The sequence below is a fragment of the Neopsephotus bourkii genome, unplaced genomic scaffold (genome assembly GCF_033783945.1).
Source record: "Neopsephotus bourkii isolate Nb327-2 ecotype Australia unplaced genomic scaffold, CSIRO-AGI_Nbou_v1 NB_1820, whole genome shotgun sequence".
NCBI classification, from domain to species: domain Eukaryota; kingdom Metazoa; phylum Chordata; class Aves; order Psittaciformes; family Psittacidae; genus Neopsephotus; species Neopsephotus bourkii.
The window spans coordinates 14,401,553-14,423,558 of NW_026902293.1; the positions used below are offsets into that span (position 1 = coordinate 14,401,553).

The 22,006-nt window shown below is 37.2% G+C and overlaps 1 protein-coding gene across 1 annotated transcript in view; it reads right to left on the reverse strand.

Moving 5' to 3' along the window:
* Positions 1-22,006, reverse strand: part of CNGB3 (cyclic nucleotide gated channel subunit beta 3) — a 62,001-nt gene that overhangs the window by 8,817 nt on the left and 31,178 nt on the right. Inside the window, exons 9-15 of the mRNA XM_061342851.1 lie at positions 20,792-20,856; positions 16,153-16,275; positions 9,716-9,857; positions 8,202-8,361; positions 7,674-7,771; positions 6,503-6,586; positions 4,306-4,424 (exon numbers count right to left, since the gene is read on the reverse strand). Of these exons, the coding sequence (XP_061198835.1) occupies positions 4,306-4,424; positions 6,503-6,586; positions 7,674-7,771; positions 8,202-8,361; positions 9,716-9,857; positions 16,153-16,275; positions 20,792-20,856 (791 nt within the window). The remainder of the gene's footprint in view (positions 1-4,305; positions 4,425-6,502; positions 6,587-7,673; positions 7,772-8,201; positions 8,362-9,715; positions 9,858-16,152; positions 16,276-20,791; positions 20,857-22,006) is intronic.

Below are 22,006 nucleotides of genomic sequence, written 5' to 3' on the forward strand. Positions count from 1 at the left end.
CTCCTATCCACCAGGACCCCCAGGTCCCTTTCCCCTTTGCTACTTTCCAGCAGGTCAGTCCCCAGCCTGTACTGGTACATGGGGTTGTTCTTCCCCAGATGCAAGACTCTACACTTGCCCTTGTTGAATTTAATCAGATTTCTCCCCGCCCAACTCTCCAGCCTGTCCAGGTCTCGCTGAATGGCAGCACAGCCTTCTGGTGTGTCAGCCGTTCCTCCCAGTTTAGTGTCATCAGCGAACTTGCTGAGAGTACACTCGGTTCCCTCATCCAGGTCGTTGATGAAAATATTAAACAGCACTGTTCCCAGCACTGACCCCTGAGGGACTCCACTAGTCACAGACCTCCAGCTAGATTCTGCCCCATTGACCACAACTCTCTGCCTTCTTCCTTCCAACCAGTTCTTGATCCACCTCACTACCTGATTGTCAAGCCCACACTTCCTTAGCTTATCTATGAGAATGCTGTGGGAGACAGTATCAAATGCCTTACTGAAATCAAGAAAAAACACATCTACTGCTCTACCATCATCCCTCCACCTAGTCACTTCCTCATAGAAGGCTATAAGGTTGGTCAAACATGACTTCCCCCTCATAAAACCATGTTGGCTGTTCTTAATAACCCCCCTCATCCTTGATATGCCTAGAAATGGAGTCAAGAATAAGTTGTTCCATCACCTTTCCAGGGATGGAGGTAAGGCTGACCGGTCTATAATTACCCGGGTCCTCCTTCTTGCCCTTCTTATAGACTGGTGTGACATTTGCCATCCTCCAGTCCTCAGGCACCTCTCCCGTTTCCCACGACTTACCAAAGATGATGGAGAGTGGCCTAGCAATGACCTCCGCCAGCTCCCTCAGCACCCATGGGTGCATTCCATCCGGACCCATCGATTTATAGATGTCCAGACTGCATAGCTGGTCCCTAACCCAATCCTCATCTACCAAAGCAAACTCCTCCTTTGTCCTGACTCCTTCTGGGGCAATAGGAATCTGGGGCCCCTGGGGAGAGTCTGCAGGAGTAAAGACAGAGGCAAAGAAGGCATTCAGCACCTTTGCCTTCTTTATATCCTCTGTCTCCAGGGCACCCACCTCGTTCAGCAGTGGGCCTATATTGCCTCTTGTGTTAGTTTTATTTGTTATGCATTTGAAGAATCCCTTTCTATTGTCCTTAACCCGACTAGCAAGATTAAGACCCAAGGAGGCCTTAGCTGTCCTAATTGCCTCCCTACATCCTCTAGCAACTGTCCTATATTCATCCCAAGTGGCCAGCCCCTCTTTCCATAATCCATAGATTCTCCTTTTCCACTTGAGTTTGCCCAGCAGCTCCTTGTTTAACCACGCTGGTCTCCTAGCTCCCTTACTTGATTTCCTGACCATTGAGACGCTCAGATCCTGAGCTTGGAAGAAGCGGTCCTTGAATGTTGACCAACTATCTTGAGCCCCTCTACCGCCTAGTACCCTTTCCCACGAGACTTCTCTTAGCAGTTGATTGAACAGGCCAAAGTTGGCCCTTCAGAAATCCAGAATTGTGGCCTTGCTAGGTATTCTATTCCTCCCACACAGGATCCTAAACTCCACCATCTCATGGTCACTGCAGCCAAGGCTGCCACTGATCACCACCCCTTCAACCAAACCCTCCTTGTTGGTGAGTACTGAATCTAGCAGTGCTCCTCTCCTAGTTGGTTTGTCCACCATTTGCATTAAGAAGTTATCATCAATGCACTGGAGGAACCTCCTAGACTGTGAATGATTGGCTGTGTGAGTCTTCCAGCAAGATTGTCTCTTAGGTATAAAGTTGTCAAAGAGACAAAGTGTTGAGTCAGCTTACCTAACTTAAAAAAAAAAAAAAGAAAAAAAAGCCAAAGATGAGAGAGCTTCCTATAAAAAAATAAACATATAGCGGAGAAAAGTTTTAATTTTTCCAGAATTACCATTTTCTGATAGGAAGTATTCCTAGTAAAATATCTGTGAATGGATGAATGAGGACATCTGGTTTAAAGTGTATATTTCTCTGTGCTAATAAAGTGTTGTATTATAGCTGAATTTCTCCCCTTCTCAATTGTCTGTGCAGACAGGCTCTCATTAAGGCAGCAATCTGTTTGCCTCTGATTTTGAGATTAGTTTGCTTTCCCAAACTGGTATTATCTATACGGGAAAGAAGTAATGAGGGTAAAATGTTATTTGGAAGGCAACTCCTATTACTTGATCTGTTTCTGTAAAAATTTCCAAGGATGAAATTGGCAAAGGACATTTTTGACCACTAGTCTTGCATTGGCCTTCTAGTATAATTCAGGGATTTTTTTTTGAAGTAAACATGTTTTGTTTTCTTCAAGTCCTTTGCCCTCAGGGACTTTTTATGCATCATTTACATGCATTTTGAACAGAGTGAGATTAGCTAGCAAGTGTCTTATAAATCATGTACTTAAACCCCTCAGAATGAAGCTGACAAATCTTGAATCAGAAATCAGAAGGAAATCAGTCTGATATCAGGTGATAGCCATATTGTGAATACTGACAAGAAAACTTGGATGTGTTAAATGAAGCAGTATTTCCTCCATGAAAGAATATTTTTTTTCATTTGCTTTTGCTACACAATATTCGGAAGACCTTGACAAAACTTATACAGAAAGGTTGTATACAAACTCATTATTTTCTAACACTTTGCCACGAGGAAGAAGAGAAATCTCTACCAACAAACTTAGCACTTCATGTCTTTGATTTTCTTCAATTTTGGAGATGTCTGCCACTTTTCTCCTTGAGTTTGTCCTCTACCTGACATTTAGATGCAAATTACGTGTCTCAATGGGTATGCTGCCACAGTAGGTCAATGATGAGTAAAACAAGACTAAAAGTGTAGAGTTATAGCATTGCTGAGGGTTTTAATGGCCATATTGGCAGTTGTGTGAAGAGTAACGCATACTGCAAAATTAATCTTTTAAAGGCTGTAATGTAATTCTCAGGTGCTCACCTGTATTAGATCAAAAGATTGCAAATCCCTTCCTTGTTTTAAAACCAGTCATTATAATGTCTCAGTTAAAAAAATAAAGCCCTTGCTCCAAATACAATACTAATAAATGATCGAAAACTGTGTGTGTTACACATTTGGGCTGCTGTAGCCTTTTCTTTTATCCTTTCATTATTCAGCCTGTACCAAACACCAGTGCATTCTCAGCCTTTCCACATAACTTATAATACAGCATTTTGGTTTGAATCTTTGCTCAGGTATTATATTGTCACACAGAAATACCTTTCAAATACCCTTCTCTCAAATGGCTGATATAATTTTACTTTCCCACTCAATGAAAAAGGTCTGTATCTGTGGGATATATCAGGTTTTTTCCACTTGAGGTCTAAGCAAGTTCTGTACACACATCCCTGGATAAATGCATGTCCCTGGACTGTTTCTGCTATTACAAAGGGAGACACAAGTAGAAGATAAATGTTAACCTGGCACAGAGCTGATACCTCTTTTCAAAAGGCAGATTGAAGCTACCAGCAAGAGGATTAACAATAACAGAAAGGCAGATGGAAGAAATCAAGGATCCAGATTATCACATACAGCAGCACATGTATTTTATTAGTTATCCTCAGGCCAACCTCAGCAGGGGATGTAGTACCTAAAATCTAGCAGTTGTTTGGTTAATTGGGGAACATGGCACGTAAGAGTTAATGGATTTTGCATAGCAACCACATGGAGAATATAAAAACCATTTGGAGCTATCAAAGAATAATTTTATCCTCTAGAAAACTCAAACTCCAAAATCTGATATGTCAGCCTTTTTCTTGTTTTGAATGTTCTTAAACAAATACATTTTCAGATATGGATTCCTGATTTTTGGCAACTGGATCCCTACTTCAGATCTTAAATGAACTAGTTTTATTTACTATTTTAGATTATTTATCTCCTTTGTTGGAAATTAATTATCATTTTTACCATATGCTGTGTAAGGGCAATTAGTCTTTCTCTACAGGCAATAAAATGCATTTGGTCCTGCATATTGCAGACCTTGGAACAGGAAGATGTGTTACATCTTTTAAATGCTGAAGGAGAAATTTATCTATATATCCCTGTGTACATTGCCGAAAACTCTGGTCTAAGATCTTGCCAGATTAGTCTGTGATGCTTTACTTAGATTTTCTTTTACTTACCTGCATCTACTTGCTCAGTGTCCTCTTGGTTGATCCTACCCACTTTCTAGCCTCCCTGTGGTAGCTGTCATGCTTACCATGAAAGTAAACAGGAAGTTGAACAACCATTTATTATTTGACCAATTCGAAAGAAAGTGTTAAAAAGAGTGGTTGACCTACCTGATCTCCCCAAATACAGCTCCTGCTCTTAGTGTAACCAGGACTTTTGTACCATCAGGGCCTCCAAGGACTTGAACTTCACCCTGTTTGATGATGTACATCTCTCTGCCAATCTCTCCCTGAGCACACAAACAAGAAAGATCCCTTGTTTTGGCAGGGCTGAGTTTTGGGTGGGGTTTTTTTTTTTTTTATTAGAAGAATCAGTCAGATTCTTTAAATATGTTTTTCAACTCTCTCATAAACAAGTTTACTGCTATCACTGAACACAAATGCAAGCACTGACTTTGGCAGCTCTAATTGTGATATGGGTCAATATTTGAACAGAAGTAAGACCATTTAGGCCATCTTGGAAAAGAAATGATAATCAGGATTGTAGCAATCATATGCACCAACTGTTCTGGTCAAAACTAAAGTACAGCAGCAGTGTATTTAATAGTTGAGAAGTTCAAAAAAGCCTCTGCTTCATGGTCTAAAAGCTTCAGTTTTTACACTATTACTTCTACTCATCACTTGCCTAATATAAAAGGAAAATAAGAATAAACAGCCACTAAAATTATGTGAGCTTTTGTGTAATCACTGGATGATTGAAGAGATTATTTTTTTATTTATTATCCTTCACATGATCTACTAGGTTGTGACATCAGTGCATACAATATAAAGCAGGTAAACTGGAGCAATATAATGAACTTCGCAAACATGATTGTATCGGTCCTAACAACATTTCAGTAAGGCAGACGAATAACTATTTTACCACTCATGCAGCTGGAGTAAATGAGGCAAAGAAGCAGTTTAATTTTATAAGTGAAAAGGGAACAGTGACAAAGCTAGGATGAAATGCAACGCTTGCACTTCCTTCCTAGGAGCACTACTTGCTCCTCCCAGCCTTTTTGCATAGCCTTCTCAGTAAATTATGATGAGGCCAACATACATCAAAGGAGGAGGTTGTTCTAACAGGGCTTTTTTCCCTACTATGTGTTACGGCATTAATAGGATTGCTATGGTCGTTGGCCACATAGTAAATTTATACAGGTGAGAGGCATTTTAACTGAATCGAGCTGGAATTTCTTATAATCCATCCTTGTTGGAAACTGTTTTCATCTGACAGCAGTATCAAGACCTTGAATCTTTTACTGTCATTTATTATCTCTGTTCTGGCTGCAGTTTAAGATTCTTCCATGATGTGCATTGCACGGCAAACATACCAAACTACTCTTCCACCTTTCCTGGCTAACAGTAATTCTGGGATTGGTCTTTGAAGACATATACCTGATCCTTCAGTGTATGCACAACTGCGAAGTTGTTCCTACAACTCCTACAACAGAGTTCCTACACTGTGGAGTCAGTGGGACTAAGTATTTGGGAAGAGAATCATACGCTTAACTCTTGGAGGGAGCAAGACCTAGTGAGCATGATGGACCAGAACTTCTAAAGAGAGTAAGGGGTTCTGACTGTCACTTCTGGGTATGGTGTGAATTGTGGGTCACTTGCCAGAACAGTAAAAGTGCTGATACTTCATCCCCCTATGTTTTCATTACAACCTACCCTGACTAGGAGTATGATTATATTTCTTCAGAAAAGACACTTTGGCTCACTTGGTCAGAAGCTGAGCTATCTACCTCTGTTACTATAAGGTTGTGTTTGATAGAAGTCTTTGTGAAGGAACAGTGTGACAGCATTCAGCTGAAAGTCTGGATGGAGGTGGCTCTGAGCTGTGAATGAAGGTAGAGCGAAATCAGATCCTGCTGTAAGGAGTGGTATGTATGCAGTGTAATTTCTGCATTCTTGGATAATTCAACTTAAGTGTCAGAACACACAAATGAAGCACATGCAAAGCACCATAGATTGAGACCTGTAAGCTAGGTTTGTATGTATATATATAAGCAAAATAACCTTGATCCATTTTAATTATTAAAACTTCATGATGTATGATTAGATAAGCCTTATTTACATTAAATACTTTCCCATATTACTATATTTTTTGTTTGAGAGTGTAAGTTTTAAAATCTATATTGTCTTGTTCTAGGTTGAAATTTGAGAGCACATTTGTTATTATTACACAGAGAACCTTAATTACTTTTATGCTACCTAATTCACTTGGGGTAAATTGTATTTAAAGGAGACACTATTGACCAGTATCTGAAGTCTTTTTTGAAAATACATACTATGATTATTATTTGAAAGAGACAAGAATGCTCACCTTTTTGCAGACAAAGTCCCCAGGTAAATACACAATGGATTTCAACCTTAGCAGCATGTCATATATCATCTGGGTATCGCACCCCTGTTAAAACAGAATTGATTGCTCTAGTAATTCAGTAGTACAAGTGACTATTAGTGTCTACACTGGGCAGTGAAACCCAACAATACATGAGTGATCCAGAGATGCATAAGTGTAATACAAATTATAAGCATCATAAAGATCAGCTGTTAGAAGAGAGAAGACTGAAAAAAATGTCATTTTACATCTTACAAAGTTTTTTTTAGGTTGAAAATCTCATCTTTACAAAGTAAGCTTCTGTACATCTAAATTCACTGTGGAAGCTCAGTTAGTGCCATGTTCAGGGCTTTATGGATCTTTGATGTGAATTCTTTGTACAGATCCAGGGAAAAAAACCCAACAAATTATGTCAAATGGTATGAATCTATAAATTCCATGTCTTCAGCAAATGTGGCAAAACCCATGCAGCTACGTGATGTTTATACAGTGATATATGATTTTTTGTAATTATCTTAGCAAAGAAATTAGTGTTAAGGTTACGGTATATCAACTACTTCTAAACATGCAGTGTCTCCTTGTTTTCAGTGCCAGGAATCCAATCCTTAATACCAGATTTAACTTGTATCTCTGGAAAGCTACCATGATAATAAAGAGAAAGCTCCTTTGCAAAAAAGGTCACTAAAAAAGTATCATTCACTACATCAAAGTTATGTTGCCGGAACACACAGAATTTGTGTCTTTCAGGCAGACATAGGCAGCATACAGCAAAGTGGAGTGTATTAAAATTTCCATTCCTTATGTCTGACTCTCGAGATTAGTTATATTCTGAAATCACTTAAAGACTGACCATAACATCAGCTTTAGTATGTCAATGTAACAGCACTGTGTCTCATTTGCCTTTTTTTTTTTTTTTAATCTCTGCTTTCCAAAAAGCATTTCAAAGATACAAGAAAAGATACAAAAAACATTTCAAAGGCAGGCACTTGGCTTTGTGCTTACATGTCTCCATTAACTGAGATATGTCTTAGACCTATGTTGCCTTGCATATTAGCAAATTAACAAACACTCTTAAGGGTTGCAAGATACAAAAACCAAGTTTTCTGTCTCAGGGATACCACAGATTTCTGAATTATCCTGTAAAGCTACTTGCTTTGAATAAGTCAACTTTATTGACGATGGCAAAGTTCACATCAATTGCAATGGCTAATTGCATTTTGGATGGCATCTGCTCAAGTAATTCTGATTCATCTGTAGAAGAAAAAAAAAAAAGAGCAAACTCTATTAGTTAGAAAATATAAAGGATGAATGCCCATAAAAATGATCATCATACATAAAAATAATTTAATGGAGCTATTCTAGCATTTATAAGTGGAATATATGGATAATGTAAGTGGAATAAGTGGATATATGTGGAAGATGCTAATATGCTTTTACTAAGATATTGCGTTTTAAGTTACATATCTTGTCTAATGTTATAACCAGAACATTATACAAATGAAAGGACTTTGTGAAGTAGTAAGTATCGTACTGCTTTGGAGCTTTTTTCCTTTCTAAAGTAAGTTGAAGTCCTCTCACTTCTCACATGCAATTCAGAAAAGGAGAAATGTGAATTTCACCATACATCTGTATATATACCGCCACTTAGAGTTGTCACATAACTGTAATTGGAAAGCCTTACCCAGCATTCCCTGTGAAGCCCATGTGTATTCATACCAGGTTCGAACTCGATTTTGGACCAATTTTGGAATGGAGTAAGTGTTCATATAGGAGACAGTGTTGTCCATACAGGAGCGGTAGTAGTTCTGTCCTGCTGTGGCTGCTCCAATTACATCTCTCATCTGTAAACATCAGTTGTGGTTACTACATATTTCAGCAAAAATAGTTCTGATTTGAATATCTTGTCAACACATATAAAAAGAATAAAACACTTGTTTGCAAAATCACTTATTAATTATACCTTCAGCTACATGTTTGGCATAGGTGCTTAATCTGCTTTTTCAGAAGCATTACAGATTTAATCTGATTATGTTGGAAAGCCTGTAGTTATCTTTTAAATGAATCATTTGGGGGTTTATCTTATTCTGTCTCATATTTCTGGACATGGATGAAAACTAAAGATAATGTTTTTCTTAAAAATCCATCATAAAGCTACTCTGCATTTGGCATGCAATGCAAGTCAGAAGTGAAGCAAAGTAGGCTAAATTTCTCTAATAATTTAAGCTGGCACCACCAGAACCACTGTTCAAATAGGTAAGAGATCAGATCTAGGTGCACTTTGATCTAAATGTGACCTTGAAGTTTTTAGTGGAAGCATATCACTTAACATTCCAACACAAATAGAATTCAGCTTTTAAAAAGCAGGTAATTTAATGTTCGTAGATATTCCTTCTTCAAAAGCATCTTAGCAAAATGACTTCATATTGCAGTGGCCAAAGATTAGGGTACTGGTGGGGAAAATTCTTCTCTTTATTACAGAGATGCAATTGATTGCAATAGGAATATTAATTTTTAGGCAGGTGTGCTAAGCCAGGAATAACTCAGTAAAATTAAGAGCTTTTTGAAAATGGGAAAGTCAGTAAAGCAGTTTGTGTGTTAAGATTTAAGGTTTAAGTCTGCAAATGACTGTACTGGTTACAAAAACTAATCTGCAGAATCTTCTTGGGGAACGGTGGTTTCATTGAAAGTTATATCCATTTAGAAAAAAAAAATGCACCCTCTGAATTTTAATGCAATATACTTGTATTTAATAGTTTTCCAGAAGAAATATATTATACAAACTACTTTGTTTTATTTTTGGTAATTTTTATTTGTGAATGAATTTTAAATCCTATAGGCAAGAATCTGTTTCATGATGGTTATCTCTTCATGCACTTCTAAACAGCAAGACACAATTTTGAACTGTTTGATTGAACTTTTTGAATGCTATTTTAGTTTTCATCTCTATTTTTTTGCATAGTTTCAAGAATCATCAGTGTCCTGCACAGTCTTGGCCCTAAATCACCTTTTGTGCAAAAGAGCTACAAAACTGGGAACTGATTAAACACATGTATTTGTTGGAAGAATAAGTACAAATTACAGTTAAATAGAGGGACATTCAGATGAAAGCTAAAGTTTTTCCCAGAATTAAGTTTAATATACTATCACTACATTACAGTGATCTGAGCATATGTAGTTACTGATTTCTTGATGTACCTGACCAATTAAGCTGGAGAAGACAAAGACACCCAGGAAAAAATTCAGCAGTTGAAAAATTATCTCAAACAGAGTTTGTGGTTCTGGAAGGCCACCGATGGTGATTAAAGTACGAACTGCCCAGTAGTAACATCTCAGATACCTGTGGATACAGACAAAATTTTTTGTTACTGACTAGGTATATATGAGGTTGAAGTTAAGTAGGCACCTACCTGAGTTGAGCCTTCAGTGATGCTTCTTAGTCCAAATGACCTTCAGCATCTTTTATAAAGGGGTATGATTTTACAAATGATAGTTATATAAATGACACTGAACTGAATGTTCTCACTGCAGCAAAATAAGGTATATGGAAAATGCAGTAGCTACCTACTGTTCTCCAATAACTGTGCAGTATTACAGAAGTTTTCTGTAACATGTTGCCAATATGTACATTACAGTGTTAGAATGCTACCAGTGAACATGCCATCATGTTAAAGGCAGTGTAAAAGTGTTAAGAGACTTCCCATCTGTAGCATACTAGCTGCACACACAGCTGAAGGTCTTTTCCATGGCTTCACATGATGACACCAGTGTGAAGGCATAACAAATACACACATGTTTTTCTTGTGTCCATTAATTTTCTTACCCCTTTAATCACTTTGGTCTTCCTCCCCCTCTCCTCCTGAGCACCCTTCATAACCTCCTGGGTTACATCAAACAGAAGTTGTATGATTTTACAAACTGTGTTAATCCAGCTTCTCCAAACCACTCAATTTATTTTGGACTGAAAGGTTGACTCCTGCATTAACTTCTAGAGGCTGGCCTCTACTACCCATTCTGTCACCTTAACAAACATTTCTCGCTTTCTTCACTTTCATAGCAGGAAGCAATGGTCAGTCACTAAGACTCTGCTTCAATATGTGGCTTATATTGATTTCTTCATATTGGTCTGCTATCAGTTCCCATACCAGAAGTGTGAGCTTTCTGGACAAAGATTTTTTGTTCTGTTTGTACAACCCTCTTTGTACATTGTGCCTTGTGCATGACAGAGCTTGTTGCGTTCAAGTGGTGCTTTTCTATTTGTACGATAACACAAGTTTATGAAAACAACAAGCTTTTTTTTTTTTTTTTTTTAATTTTGCCAGGATAATCATACTAACTCTCTTTAAAAATAATATATATATATGTAAGTGCCTTGGCAACTCTAAAATTCTGTTTGAAATTTATTTCTAGAACATGGCACCACTAGCAATGCAGCATCCCCCATACTGTGCAGTGAAGATTAATTAGTTCAAATCGTTGTGAATGTGATATCATTTCCTTTTTTTTTCTGTTCTAACAAGTAATTGGTTTAGGAATACTTTTAAAAGCCTCCTATCAATTAGAATTTGACTTCCTAGGTCTCTGTACAATCAGACTTCAGCTTCACTAATGATTAGGAGTGGGAATTCATTTTTTTTAACTGTGCAATGAGAATTTCTATTATTTCATCTATGACTATTGCTGCTGAATCAATGAAGATTCCTTTTATTTGTTGAATTTTGTTGTTCAAAATACATAAAAAACCCACCCCGAAACAAAATCACAGAAGAAAAAATTTTGGCGATGTTTGCTTTTAAATAGACTGTCTTGCAAGCATCTTCTCATGCCTACCCTGAATCTGAAGCCACCCAATCTGCTTGCTTCAGGTGTACATTTTGACTTGGTGGTCCCCAGTTTTAAACTCTGCTGTTGTTAAGATACACACTCCACTCCTACTAACAAGTGGTCCATGTAACAATGCAATTGGAGGGTTAGTTTTGTGCAAACAGGGGAAAACCCCTCACAAACCTAACCAATTTCGATAAGGTTTTTTATTGAAATCACTCAGAAGTGTTCTCAAATCTTTAAAATGTCAGGCTTTAGCAAGCAATCAATTTTTGCTTTTCATTGCCAAATCACTTTTTTCTTGGTTGCAAATTAACGAAATGGGGTAACAATAATCACTTTTACAACAGTTTTCTAGTTTGAGATTCTAACAGCCAGAACTGTCTGTTTTCATTCAGAGTCCTTAAGTGAAAAATCTCATTCTGTCTGCTATCATATAATTTTTCCTTGTTAGGGGTGCAAAAAGAATAACTAGATTACACAACTATAATATTTTCACTTGGGTTTAAAAAAAAAACATCACCTGTGCATGCTTCCAGCCAAGTATGGATAAGTAGCAGCTTTCTCTTAGACTTCTGTAGCATAAATAAATAGTAAGAAAACTCCTCAGATCTGTTCTGGAAGAGTTGCAGATTTAAGCATAAAATGATTTCTCTAGCTTGTCTGAATTATCTTATAAAGCATACTTATATCATATTCATTTCCCATAACTGAGAATGCTATAGTGCTTGAAACATGTATAATTTATTAATATAAAAGTAAATAAATTAACATTACTTCTGTGCTAGTTACTGTAGGAAATAAAAGCAATTAACCATTTCCCTCACCCCCAATGGCCTTGGATGACAAACTTCCTAAATCCACCATGATAGTCAACCTAATCTTAATTTTGGGGATGTCTGCAAAGAATGAAAGCAGCTTCTCAAAGGAGTTTAGGGGTCACATTCTTGTTTGCAGTGTTGTATATCCAAGATGTGAGAGAGTTTTTTGGGTTGTTTTTTTTTCTCAAATCTGCTCACCCCTTTTTGAGGATGTACTTAATACAGCATATTCTTTTGTAATTTTAGTTCAAAAGACACTTTGTACCGTCAAAGTCACATGATATTCACTACCTCTTAGGCACAGGTTTTATATTTTCTTCATTTATGCATCTTATTATTTTTATTTAAATCTGAAAGTAAAGTTCCACAATTGAAATATAAAACAGATTTTATTTTGTTTCCCTAAGAAGGGGATAAATGAGACTGTAAAATTTGTTTAAGTAAAGTCAGAAATAACAGGCTCCTATTTCAACAGTATTAGCAGCTCTGCTTCCTACTAGCTGGTGTCTGGAAACCATCACTGCTCACCATATGGCTTACTGGCCTGCTATAAAATTACTGTTGAAGCAAACAACATGAAACAAGAAAGGGATTTTCCTTCTGCACAATGTAGCAAGTATGTTTATCCTTCAGGCAATCAAACTACTAGAATTTTCCCTAAAATAAGGCCTAGGTATGAAAACAGTCAAAGAAACCCAGCACAAGTAATATACCTTGTAATATTATGCCAGTAGAAATATCTCTTTCATAAAAGTCAATTTGAGAGTACACTAAATTTCTAACAAGGTTTTAGTTAATAGAGCAAATCAGATCTTTGTGAACATGGCTATTGGATTATAAAGTGGTATTAACACATTCATTTCAGCAGGGAAATGTTATTTCAGTGCTATCATGTTTGACTTCCCTCAGATTACTACCAGGGTAGGTTTAAGCAGGGTAAAGAAGTAGCCTTTATAAACTGGTACTCTAAATGTCTTCCTTCTCGGTACCTCTTTTTCTTGAATGACTTATCCACCAGATTGCTGTGAGAAAGTGATGATCTCAGACTGGATGATGTCAACTACAAAACTTTTATCTAAAAAGTATCCTACAAGTATCTGCTCTGAAAGCATTAGGTCTGACAGGGGTTGGGCTGTGCTTTCACAGATTTTCTGGAGGCACAAAACTGTCTCTGTATGGCAAAACAACAAGTGAGACACATCAGACCAGCAAGTGTGATGTATAGGTGATACCCATGAGCCACCTTTTAGGATATGTCAGTATTCCTGTGCTTTGGGCAAGGCGTACAAAACAAGTAGAGTTGTTCTAGACACGTATAATGAACATCTTCTGGGACTTCCAGGTATCTGCTAAGTCTGTCGCAAGAGCAGGAAGGAAATGAGCTACAGAGAAATATAATCAATGTATTGATTAATAAATATGCCAGAGAATTTTGAAGACTACTTGTGGATGTCTTGCAAGCAGCAGAAGAACTGTAACATGATCAGAACTGAGTGATTTGCTTTTCCAAAATTTAATGCTGACCTGGGGGGTTGGAATGAGAATTTCAGCTCCTTTAGCTTTGGTTTTCCTTATGCTCAGTGATGAAATGGACAATTCAGAACAATGACACGCACCTGCCTTGAACCCTTTCTAAAGGATTTGCTCATTTTCTTCAGGAATTAGGGAGATCAATCTCTTACATATAGCTCAAAATGATCACTTAGCTGTAATTAAGAGACCTTTCTAATACCTGCTTACATAGGCTTCCCACTATAGCGTTGCATCAGGGATGCTATCCTTCTGCATTAGGAGAGGCTGACATTTGTCTACCTGGTTATACCAAGCTCATGAGTGCAGTTTTAATGCTGGGAATATCTTGTGCTGCTAATTTCGATGAGTTGCAGGGGGGCAAACTTGACTCCTTTTTACACCTCAGCCAAAGGCTTTGATTGAAGGCTGCCATGCGAAAACCTCATATATTCTTGAAGTGGCACTAACACTTTAGAGTCTGAAACAAGCTGGAAAAGAATACAGCTAGCACAAATTTGCAAAAATAAGATACTTTAATATTTTGCTTGTGGCTTGGGTGCTGTGTACAGCTGTTAGTTGTAAATTGAAGTTCACCCATTAGTATGCCTGCTGAGGAGCATATAATCAAATTGATAAGGGAAACTGTTGTCTGTGTATTCTTTTTGGAATAAAAAGGAAAAAACAAAACAAAAGAAAACACAGAACAACCCAGAAGTGTTGTTTTCAAGAACTGGTTTCGGCCATAACTAACAGCATTTTATGGACACAGCAGGGATTCTACATAAAACGTTCATGCCACAAAATCAGTGCCAGATCATTTGCTTTGGGTGAGTGTAATTTGAGACCACTAGAATTTTGATTTATTTCTCAAACTGCTTGCTGTAATATTTTTAATTAGCTAAGAAACTAATTATTATTGTTTATAAAAATTTCTACTCTAAATCCCATGTGATTTCAGTGTGACATTTGAGAAATGTTTTGTGTTTTTGCCTCCCCACAGAAAAGGTACCACAAAAATACTAAAACCACTGACCATTGCCTCTGAGCACAACTGCATTATCTGTGATCAAGCTAGCAAATAAATTCTACCAGTTGTGTCCCTGAGTGAAATGCAAAAATTTCTTTCCTGTGGAAAGCAGGAAGACTTTCTTGCCTCTTCTCCAGGCTGTTCTAAAGAAGCATTAAAAACCTGAAGACTGAGTAAGCACTCTACTTTCAGAGTTTTGAGGTTGCTTAGCATTAAGTTACCTTATTTTTTTAATTATGAAACAAGCATTCCCAAGAATTACATTAAAAAAGAAATAGCTGTAACAGAAATTCATTCTACATTTTTCTTGTCAGATTTCTGGAAGCCTTGATCCTACAAATAAATGCCTGTGTATTAGCTTCAGTTACATAAGTGGTCCCACTGAGCTCCATTACCCTGCTTGCATGTCTGACTGCAGTACTCAAGCTGTGTATTTAGTGGTGTGTGGAAATTTCAGTCATGTCATTTTTTTGAGAGAGAACCCTATTAAAAAAAAAAATAAATAAAATCAATGCTGCTTTACACAAAGTGTGTTTTACTCTCAAAGGCTATTTCTTACCCTTCAAGATAGTGACTTCACACCAAACCCATGAAGTCTGACAAAATTGCAAGCAAGAGCAGCACGTCTCTAAGAGAAATGTGAAAAGTTGTTTAAAGGGTGATTTATGACAGCAGTAGTGTATTATACATAGCTTTTTAAAGAATGTAATTAATGAACGAATTGAGCTTCTATGGCTTTAACTGTATTATGGCCTTCAAAAGAAATAAACACTCATATATCTGAACTGGCTAGGTATGTGCTTATATAACTGCAAACAAAATACATTATGACTTCTCTATTTTCTCTTGCTTGCTCTCAATCATCTTAATGAATGTCCCTTACTTGGCATCCAGTTTAGTGCTGTCACAAGAAGTTTGTGAAAAAGTGTGCCAATATCCACTCCTTCCCACTGGAGACACTCTGCCACATGTTTAAGCATGACCTTCTCAAAAGATCAGAGAAAGCGGGTGTATTTTTTTCAGACTAATCACCATGGTATCCAGAGGGACTAAAACGTTGCATTTTAATGACACAATACTGGCAGAAAAAAAAATAATCTATGTCTCTGATTCCTTTGAGGGATTGTTCTACAATCCTCCTAACAGTTCCCATGTGCATATGCAATCAGAAAGTTTAATTTATGACCTTTCTAAATGTTTAATTATGTTAGAGCTTAGCAGTGACTCATAAATCTATAAAAGCTGAAAGTGGTAAACTGATTATTCACTGCACCTGCCCTCTAATATGTTTTAGCAATGAAAGCTGCTAATCAACATTCATGGTGCTAAAAGTTTGCTATCCAAGTACTTGAAAGTAAGGGCATACCCTGCAAGCAAAGGCATGGGAAGCTGAAGGGGATGCAGGAAGAAGCAAAACCAACAAAACTCTCTTGCAAGTGAAAACCACTTACATGTTTCCTTGGCCGTCGTACACCCATCTGGTGCTGCCAAGTCCTTCATAGTCTGAAGCCCAGTAATACAGGCATGCGTTAATGTGCAAGATAAACAGCAAGTATCCTGTTGTTCGAATGACCCTGTAAAAGTCAACAGATTCCTTTAAAACAGCTTACCTTTTTCCTTCCTTTTAATATGGCATTTTTGGATCAACAGTGTTTATGTTGACCATCCACTAAGTAGTTCCCTGCCTATATTGATTCTTTGAAAAAAAATAGCTGGCAGTTATGTTTCTCATGTTTGTCCAAGGTCAAATAAATATCGGCCTAAAGTATTTGACAAGGTAATTTTTAAATTATGGTTCCCTGAGGGCTTTATAATCCACTTCTTCAACTGGCTACAAATATTTACAGAAATCTGGAGCTATATTAATGAGGCTACAGGGTACAAATTAATTTATTCACCAAACTCTATTCAAGATAGGCTCTAAAACTGTGAACCAAAGCCAAGAAATGTCCAAGGTCAGAAATTAACTGCTTTACAAGGGCTGTGCTAGGAAGCCTGCAGTAGATACACTAAATAGCATGATCTAGTAGCTACAGCAGGAGTCAGGAATTTTACCATTCCTAATCCAAGTTTTTACGCCTATGGCAAGATCCTTGAAAAACATCAATGATGAGCTACTTAAGCACCAAGCAGCTTCCTGTTTAATACAATAATGATCTCATTGTATATCCTCTGATCAGTGCAAGGGGTCAAAAGACAGATTTCCTGGCTTTAGGTCTCTATTTGAATGCTGATACAGACAATGGATAAATAAGCAGAAAAAGTACAGGACTTGTTAAACACAGGAAAGCCAGTATATATTGAATTTATCTGCTATGATTTTATGAAAATTTAATAATAAGATCTAAGTTAGGTCTATAAAACAAGTTAATGAGAGATAATATGTCTGTGGCTGCTTCTGTATTATGTACTCCTTTGATGGCTCTTCAGATGTCGTTGCATGCCTTCCTTTACCTCTCCATGCCATTGAACAATCCACATATGTGTACTCTTCTTCTTTACAATGTTGACGAGCGGTGTGCTTCCAGGACAGCTGTGTTTAGGGTTGCAAGCTATTGAGAACAGCAGATAGCTGATGTGGCCTAGTAATATTGCAATATTGACCATGCTGGGTGTTGTGCACAGGTTCAAATCCACAAAAGTGGATTCCTGAGGTCTGAGTGAAGGTTCAGGGACCCTTTGTTACAATATATATTATATTTCTCTAGGCACAGTTGGATCTACTGCAATGGGTAGATAACACGTAGTAATTTTTGTTAGCTTTATTCCTCCAAACTTAGACTAATGAGTTTGAGGAAACGATCCACCTAGGCACATAGGCTTGCTGTGTAGTTTGGTTTGACATTGTCCAATTAATTGGTGCCTTATTACTCAAATGGTGACCACACCACGATCTCAGATCAAAACAACATTGCTACATTCAAATGAAATGTCATAGTTTGCACAGCCTGTAATTTTTTAAAATATTTCTATTTCCTATTTATCCTTTTCTTCTGTATAACTACCTCCCTTTGTCCTTTTTCTTTCCTTACAATAATGGCTTCTAGTAAGCCAATTAAAAGATCTTTGCCTTATGTTTTTACCAATGAACACCTCAAAAACAGGGACTCAGTGTTTTTTGAAGTATGTTTTAAAGCACTGAATGAGGGAACAGCATGACATACTTAATAGGTGATTTTGCAAACACAAAATGTAACATTTTGGTAGCTCAGTATGCAAGCTTTTATTTTTTTCCTTCCTACCACATACCTTAGCAATGCACTGGTGGGAAAGCCTATAGGTAATAAAGCATTAATACTATTAACCCTGTGTATGCTGTGCCATGTTGAAGTCCATGTGCTCTACCATAGTTTTTCTGAACATCTTCAGTGGGATTTAGAATTGCGTTTATGTAGTTATGAAGAGTGTTCTGCTTCACACATTTCAGGTTTCTGGCCTGTTAAGGCTATGAGGTAAAAAATGGATTCATTTTGTAGTATTTACATTCTGTAATTTACGTTCTGCAAAGGATTTAATATTGGAAAATGTAAGTGGGTGTCCTGGGTTCAGCAGTAGCAGTCATTTTTCTCCTTCTCAGTAGCTGGTTCAGTGCTGTGTTTTTTACTTTCAGCCTGGGAACAGTGCTGATAACACCCATGTTTTTAGTCCTTGCTAAGTAACTACTCTGATCAAGGACTTTTCAGTCTCATGCTCTGCCAGGGAGGAGGGCACCAGAAGCTGGGAGGAAGCAGAGACAGGACACCTGACCCAAACTATCCAAAGAGGTATTCCATACCACAGCACGTCATGCCCAGTATATAAACTGGGGAGAGTTAGCTGGAAGGCCCAGATCACTGCTTGGGTCAGGCTGGGTACTGGTTGGTGGGTGGTGAGCGGTTGTATTCTCTTCCCTTGTTATTTTCCCTGATCGTTATTATTATTGGTGGTAGCAGTAGTGGTTTATGTTATACCTTAGTTACTGGACTGTTCTTATCTCAACCTATGGGAGTTACATTCTTTCCATTCTCCACCCCATCCTTCTGGGAGCGGGTGTGGGGGGTAAAAGTGGGGAGTGAGAGAGCAGCTGCGTGGTTCTGAGTTATTGGCTGGGCTTAAATCACAACAGTGGGCCTGTGACCAGAAAGTGAAGACACAAGAAGCAGCACACAGTTGTGCCACTCATCTAATACCATGTTACAAAACCACTTTACAAGGCAGAACAGCTTTGCAGAATAGCTGGTTCTGTCTTTCCAGCTACTTCAGACATTTTAGAGAACCAGGGAGATATTGCTATGTGTCTCTTAGCCTTTCTAAATGTGAAAATTCCATTTTTTTTACATGCAAATCAATATTATACCCTTCAAATTTAGGCTAGTTTGAAGATATACACATCCCATTCTCACTTGCCTTTTAAACAAGCATTTCCCAAAACATACTTTTATATAATGTGAAACTCTGTCACTGCAAAATGCTTGTTCGGGTGAAATTGGGTTTGCTAATTTGTTTCTATTTCTTTGAAATCAATATACACACAACATTATTGTTAAATACAAAACTATCTATTTTAAAAATCTATATATTCCAGTGTTCACTGCAAATATTCTAGGAGATATAGGAAAGTCATTGAGTCCAAAGTAAAGGATGTAATATTGAAAATACTTGATTAATCTTAAAAACTCTCAACATTAGAAAAAAGTTAAAAAATATATGCAAGACAGATAAAAACCCATTCTTTTTCATGAAATAAAATTTGGGGAACAGAGGGAGGCAGCAGTATAGAAACTGACAAAAGACTTCTTCATCCTGTGGGGATTCAGAGAAGCTTTCTCTTGTACCAGCAAGAACTAAAAAAAAAAAGAAAAAAGAAATAAAACCAAACCCAAACAACTCTGAAAGAGTCAAAAGGCTCTTCAATAAGTGAGAGAGCAACAGAAGAATAAGCTTTGTGGAGGTGAGCATCTCACAAATACTTTAGCAGAACTTTCAGACTTCTGAGTTTTGATTTCTTTTGCAAGTACGTGAAGATGTGGCAGTTATGATGTTTCAGCCTTCTTTTCAAGTTTAACTGGCTTCTAAATCTCATCAAATATCTCATTTATAAGGTATAAATGCAAAGTTTACAATATAAGTGCAATCTCTGAAATAGAATAAGGTGGTAAACAACAGATCTTTATTTCTGCAGCAGCAGCAGCACCCAAGAGCAATTACATACCCAAAAATAGGCCAGGGAAAAAAAAAAAAAATCTGTCAGTTTAGGAATTGCATTGGAGTCTCCTTCTCTGGAGACATTCAAAACCCACCTGGACACATTCCTGTGTAAACTTATCTAGGTGTTCCTGCTCCAGCAGGGAGATTGGACTAGATGATCTTTTGAGGTCCCTTCCAATCTCTAGCATACTGTGATACTGCATAAAATAAACTAGGACTGATGATGTTGACAGTCAGTGACAATAACGGTAACAGTAGATTGGTTCACTGGGATTTAGCAGCATCACTGACAGTTAAGAGGCCTGTGAAACTTGCCATAACCATGACCACGAGCTGCTTGAATTGGATCCAAAACTCTTCCTGCCAATGCAGAAGGTGAGAACATAGTGCAGTGGGCAACAGTTATAATCACTATCTGAGATCTGTGCTGAGTTGATTCTCATTCCAAGTTTAGAAAAAGCAGTGGAGGATCAAGTTTCTGTATATGCCAGGTTCATGGTGAAAGCATATTTGAAGAAAAATATTGACACAGTCTCAAGCTCATAACTCCTACTGAATACAAATAAACAGGTACTGAGGATTTGGAACTGCTATTAGAAACCTAAAGAAACTGTTCTTCAGCTCTTTCACTGAAGAAACTTCTTTCTGGTGCTTCTGATTAGTTAAATTTTAGCGGGATCCTGATGCTGCTGAAGATTTTGCCTGAACCAGGCCAGCTGTACTGAGTTAGTTTTGACATGTGAGTGAAGCTTTACATTTATTATTTAAACAATTACAATAAAGACAGATGTTTTAAAAGATTTTAACTTGAACTGTTAAAGGCTTCACTGACAACTTGTGAAATCAAATGAGATATATTCTGTGCCAAGCTTTGCATGCTACAAGAGTTTAATCAGCACATACCTGTAGATGTATGCTTTGTCCAGAACAGCTTCCAAACGATCATTAAACTCAAAGAATGTGTTATGCTGAATGGAAAATGAAAGTAATCCAATCACTATTCTTAACTACATGTGTTTTTATAGTACTACTGATATTAGTTCACATGCACATTTTGAAAATGATGGATTTTTCAGCAGTTGGACTTAAATATTTAAATAAAAGTTTAACTGCAAAACAAAGATAAAAATTGAGTTAAACTTTGTTTTGGGTGTTGAGAGAAATAATCTGCTGTATAGGTCAGACTGCTGCAGATGAATGACTTCTTCCACAAATATATAAAACTGCTTGGGCAACTATGTCTGAGAGAATTACACTCACAAGAACCCCTTTTTCTCTTTCTGAAATTCTAATAGTTCTTCAGCAGGTGATCTTATGTAACAACAACTGCATACTAGATGATACTATGTAAAATCAATTGCTCCTGTATTGAATTCTTCCTGTTAATTATTTGCCATTAATATTTGCATGTAGCTTTTTTCTTTGTTTTTGTTCAGTACATGACTGTATGCCTGAGATGCTATTTAATTTTTCAGTCTTTCGCATCTTTTGGTTCTGATTTATGTAATTATGATTATGTAATTTTAAGTTTTATTGAAAACTGAAGTGAAGAGCACCCTCATTTTATACTTAGATTTGTGGTGTTACACCCCAACTTTAAATAAAAGCCAGTTCTTTGTCAACATATTGATTGTGTGAAGGGGGTGTATTTAGTAGCAGAGCAGCCTGCTAGGTACTGTGAAATGCAGGTAGAGGTCTGTTGTCTAATCCCTTCTCAATCCCTTCATTCAACAACTCCAGATGTCTTTGAACTCAAAGTTCAAAGTGGGTTTATGCTTGTTAAATATGCTGTGTATAGTTTACTTTGCCCTTAAAATTCCCCCCTTTGCTTTTAAATGCCTGACATTACCAACAAAAGGTGAAAGTACATTGGCATCAATCAATGATCTTAAACTGTTTTCTTTTATCTTTGAAAACTAAACAGGTAATTTAAGATTAATCTAATTAAAATAATGTAAATGAAGAAGCTTTAAGCAGAAAACACATTTTGAAAGTAGGAAATAATAGAAGAAAATTAAGAGAATAAGGTCTTTATCAGCTAGACTGTATCTTGTATTTTTTGTTGGCTTGTTTACTGATGTTATAGTTTAGCCTGAAGATATTCTCCAATCTCTGAAT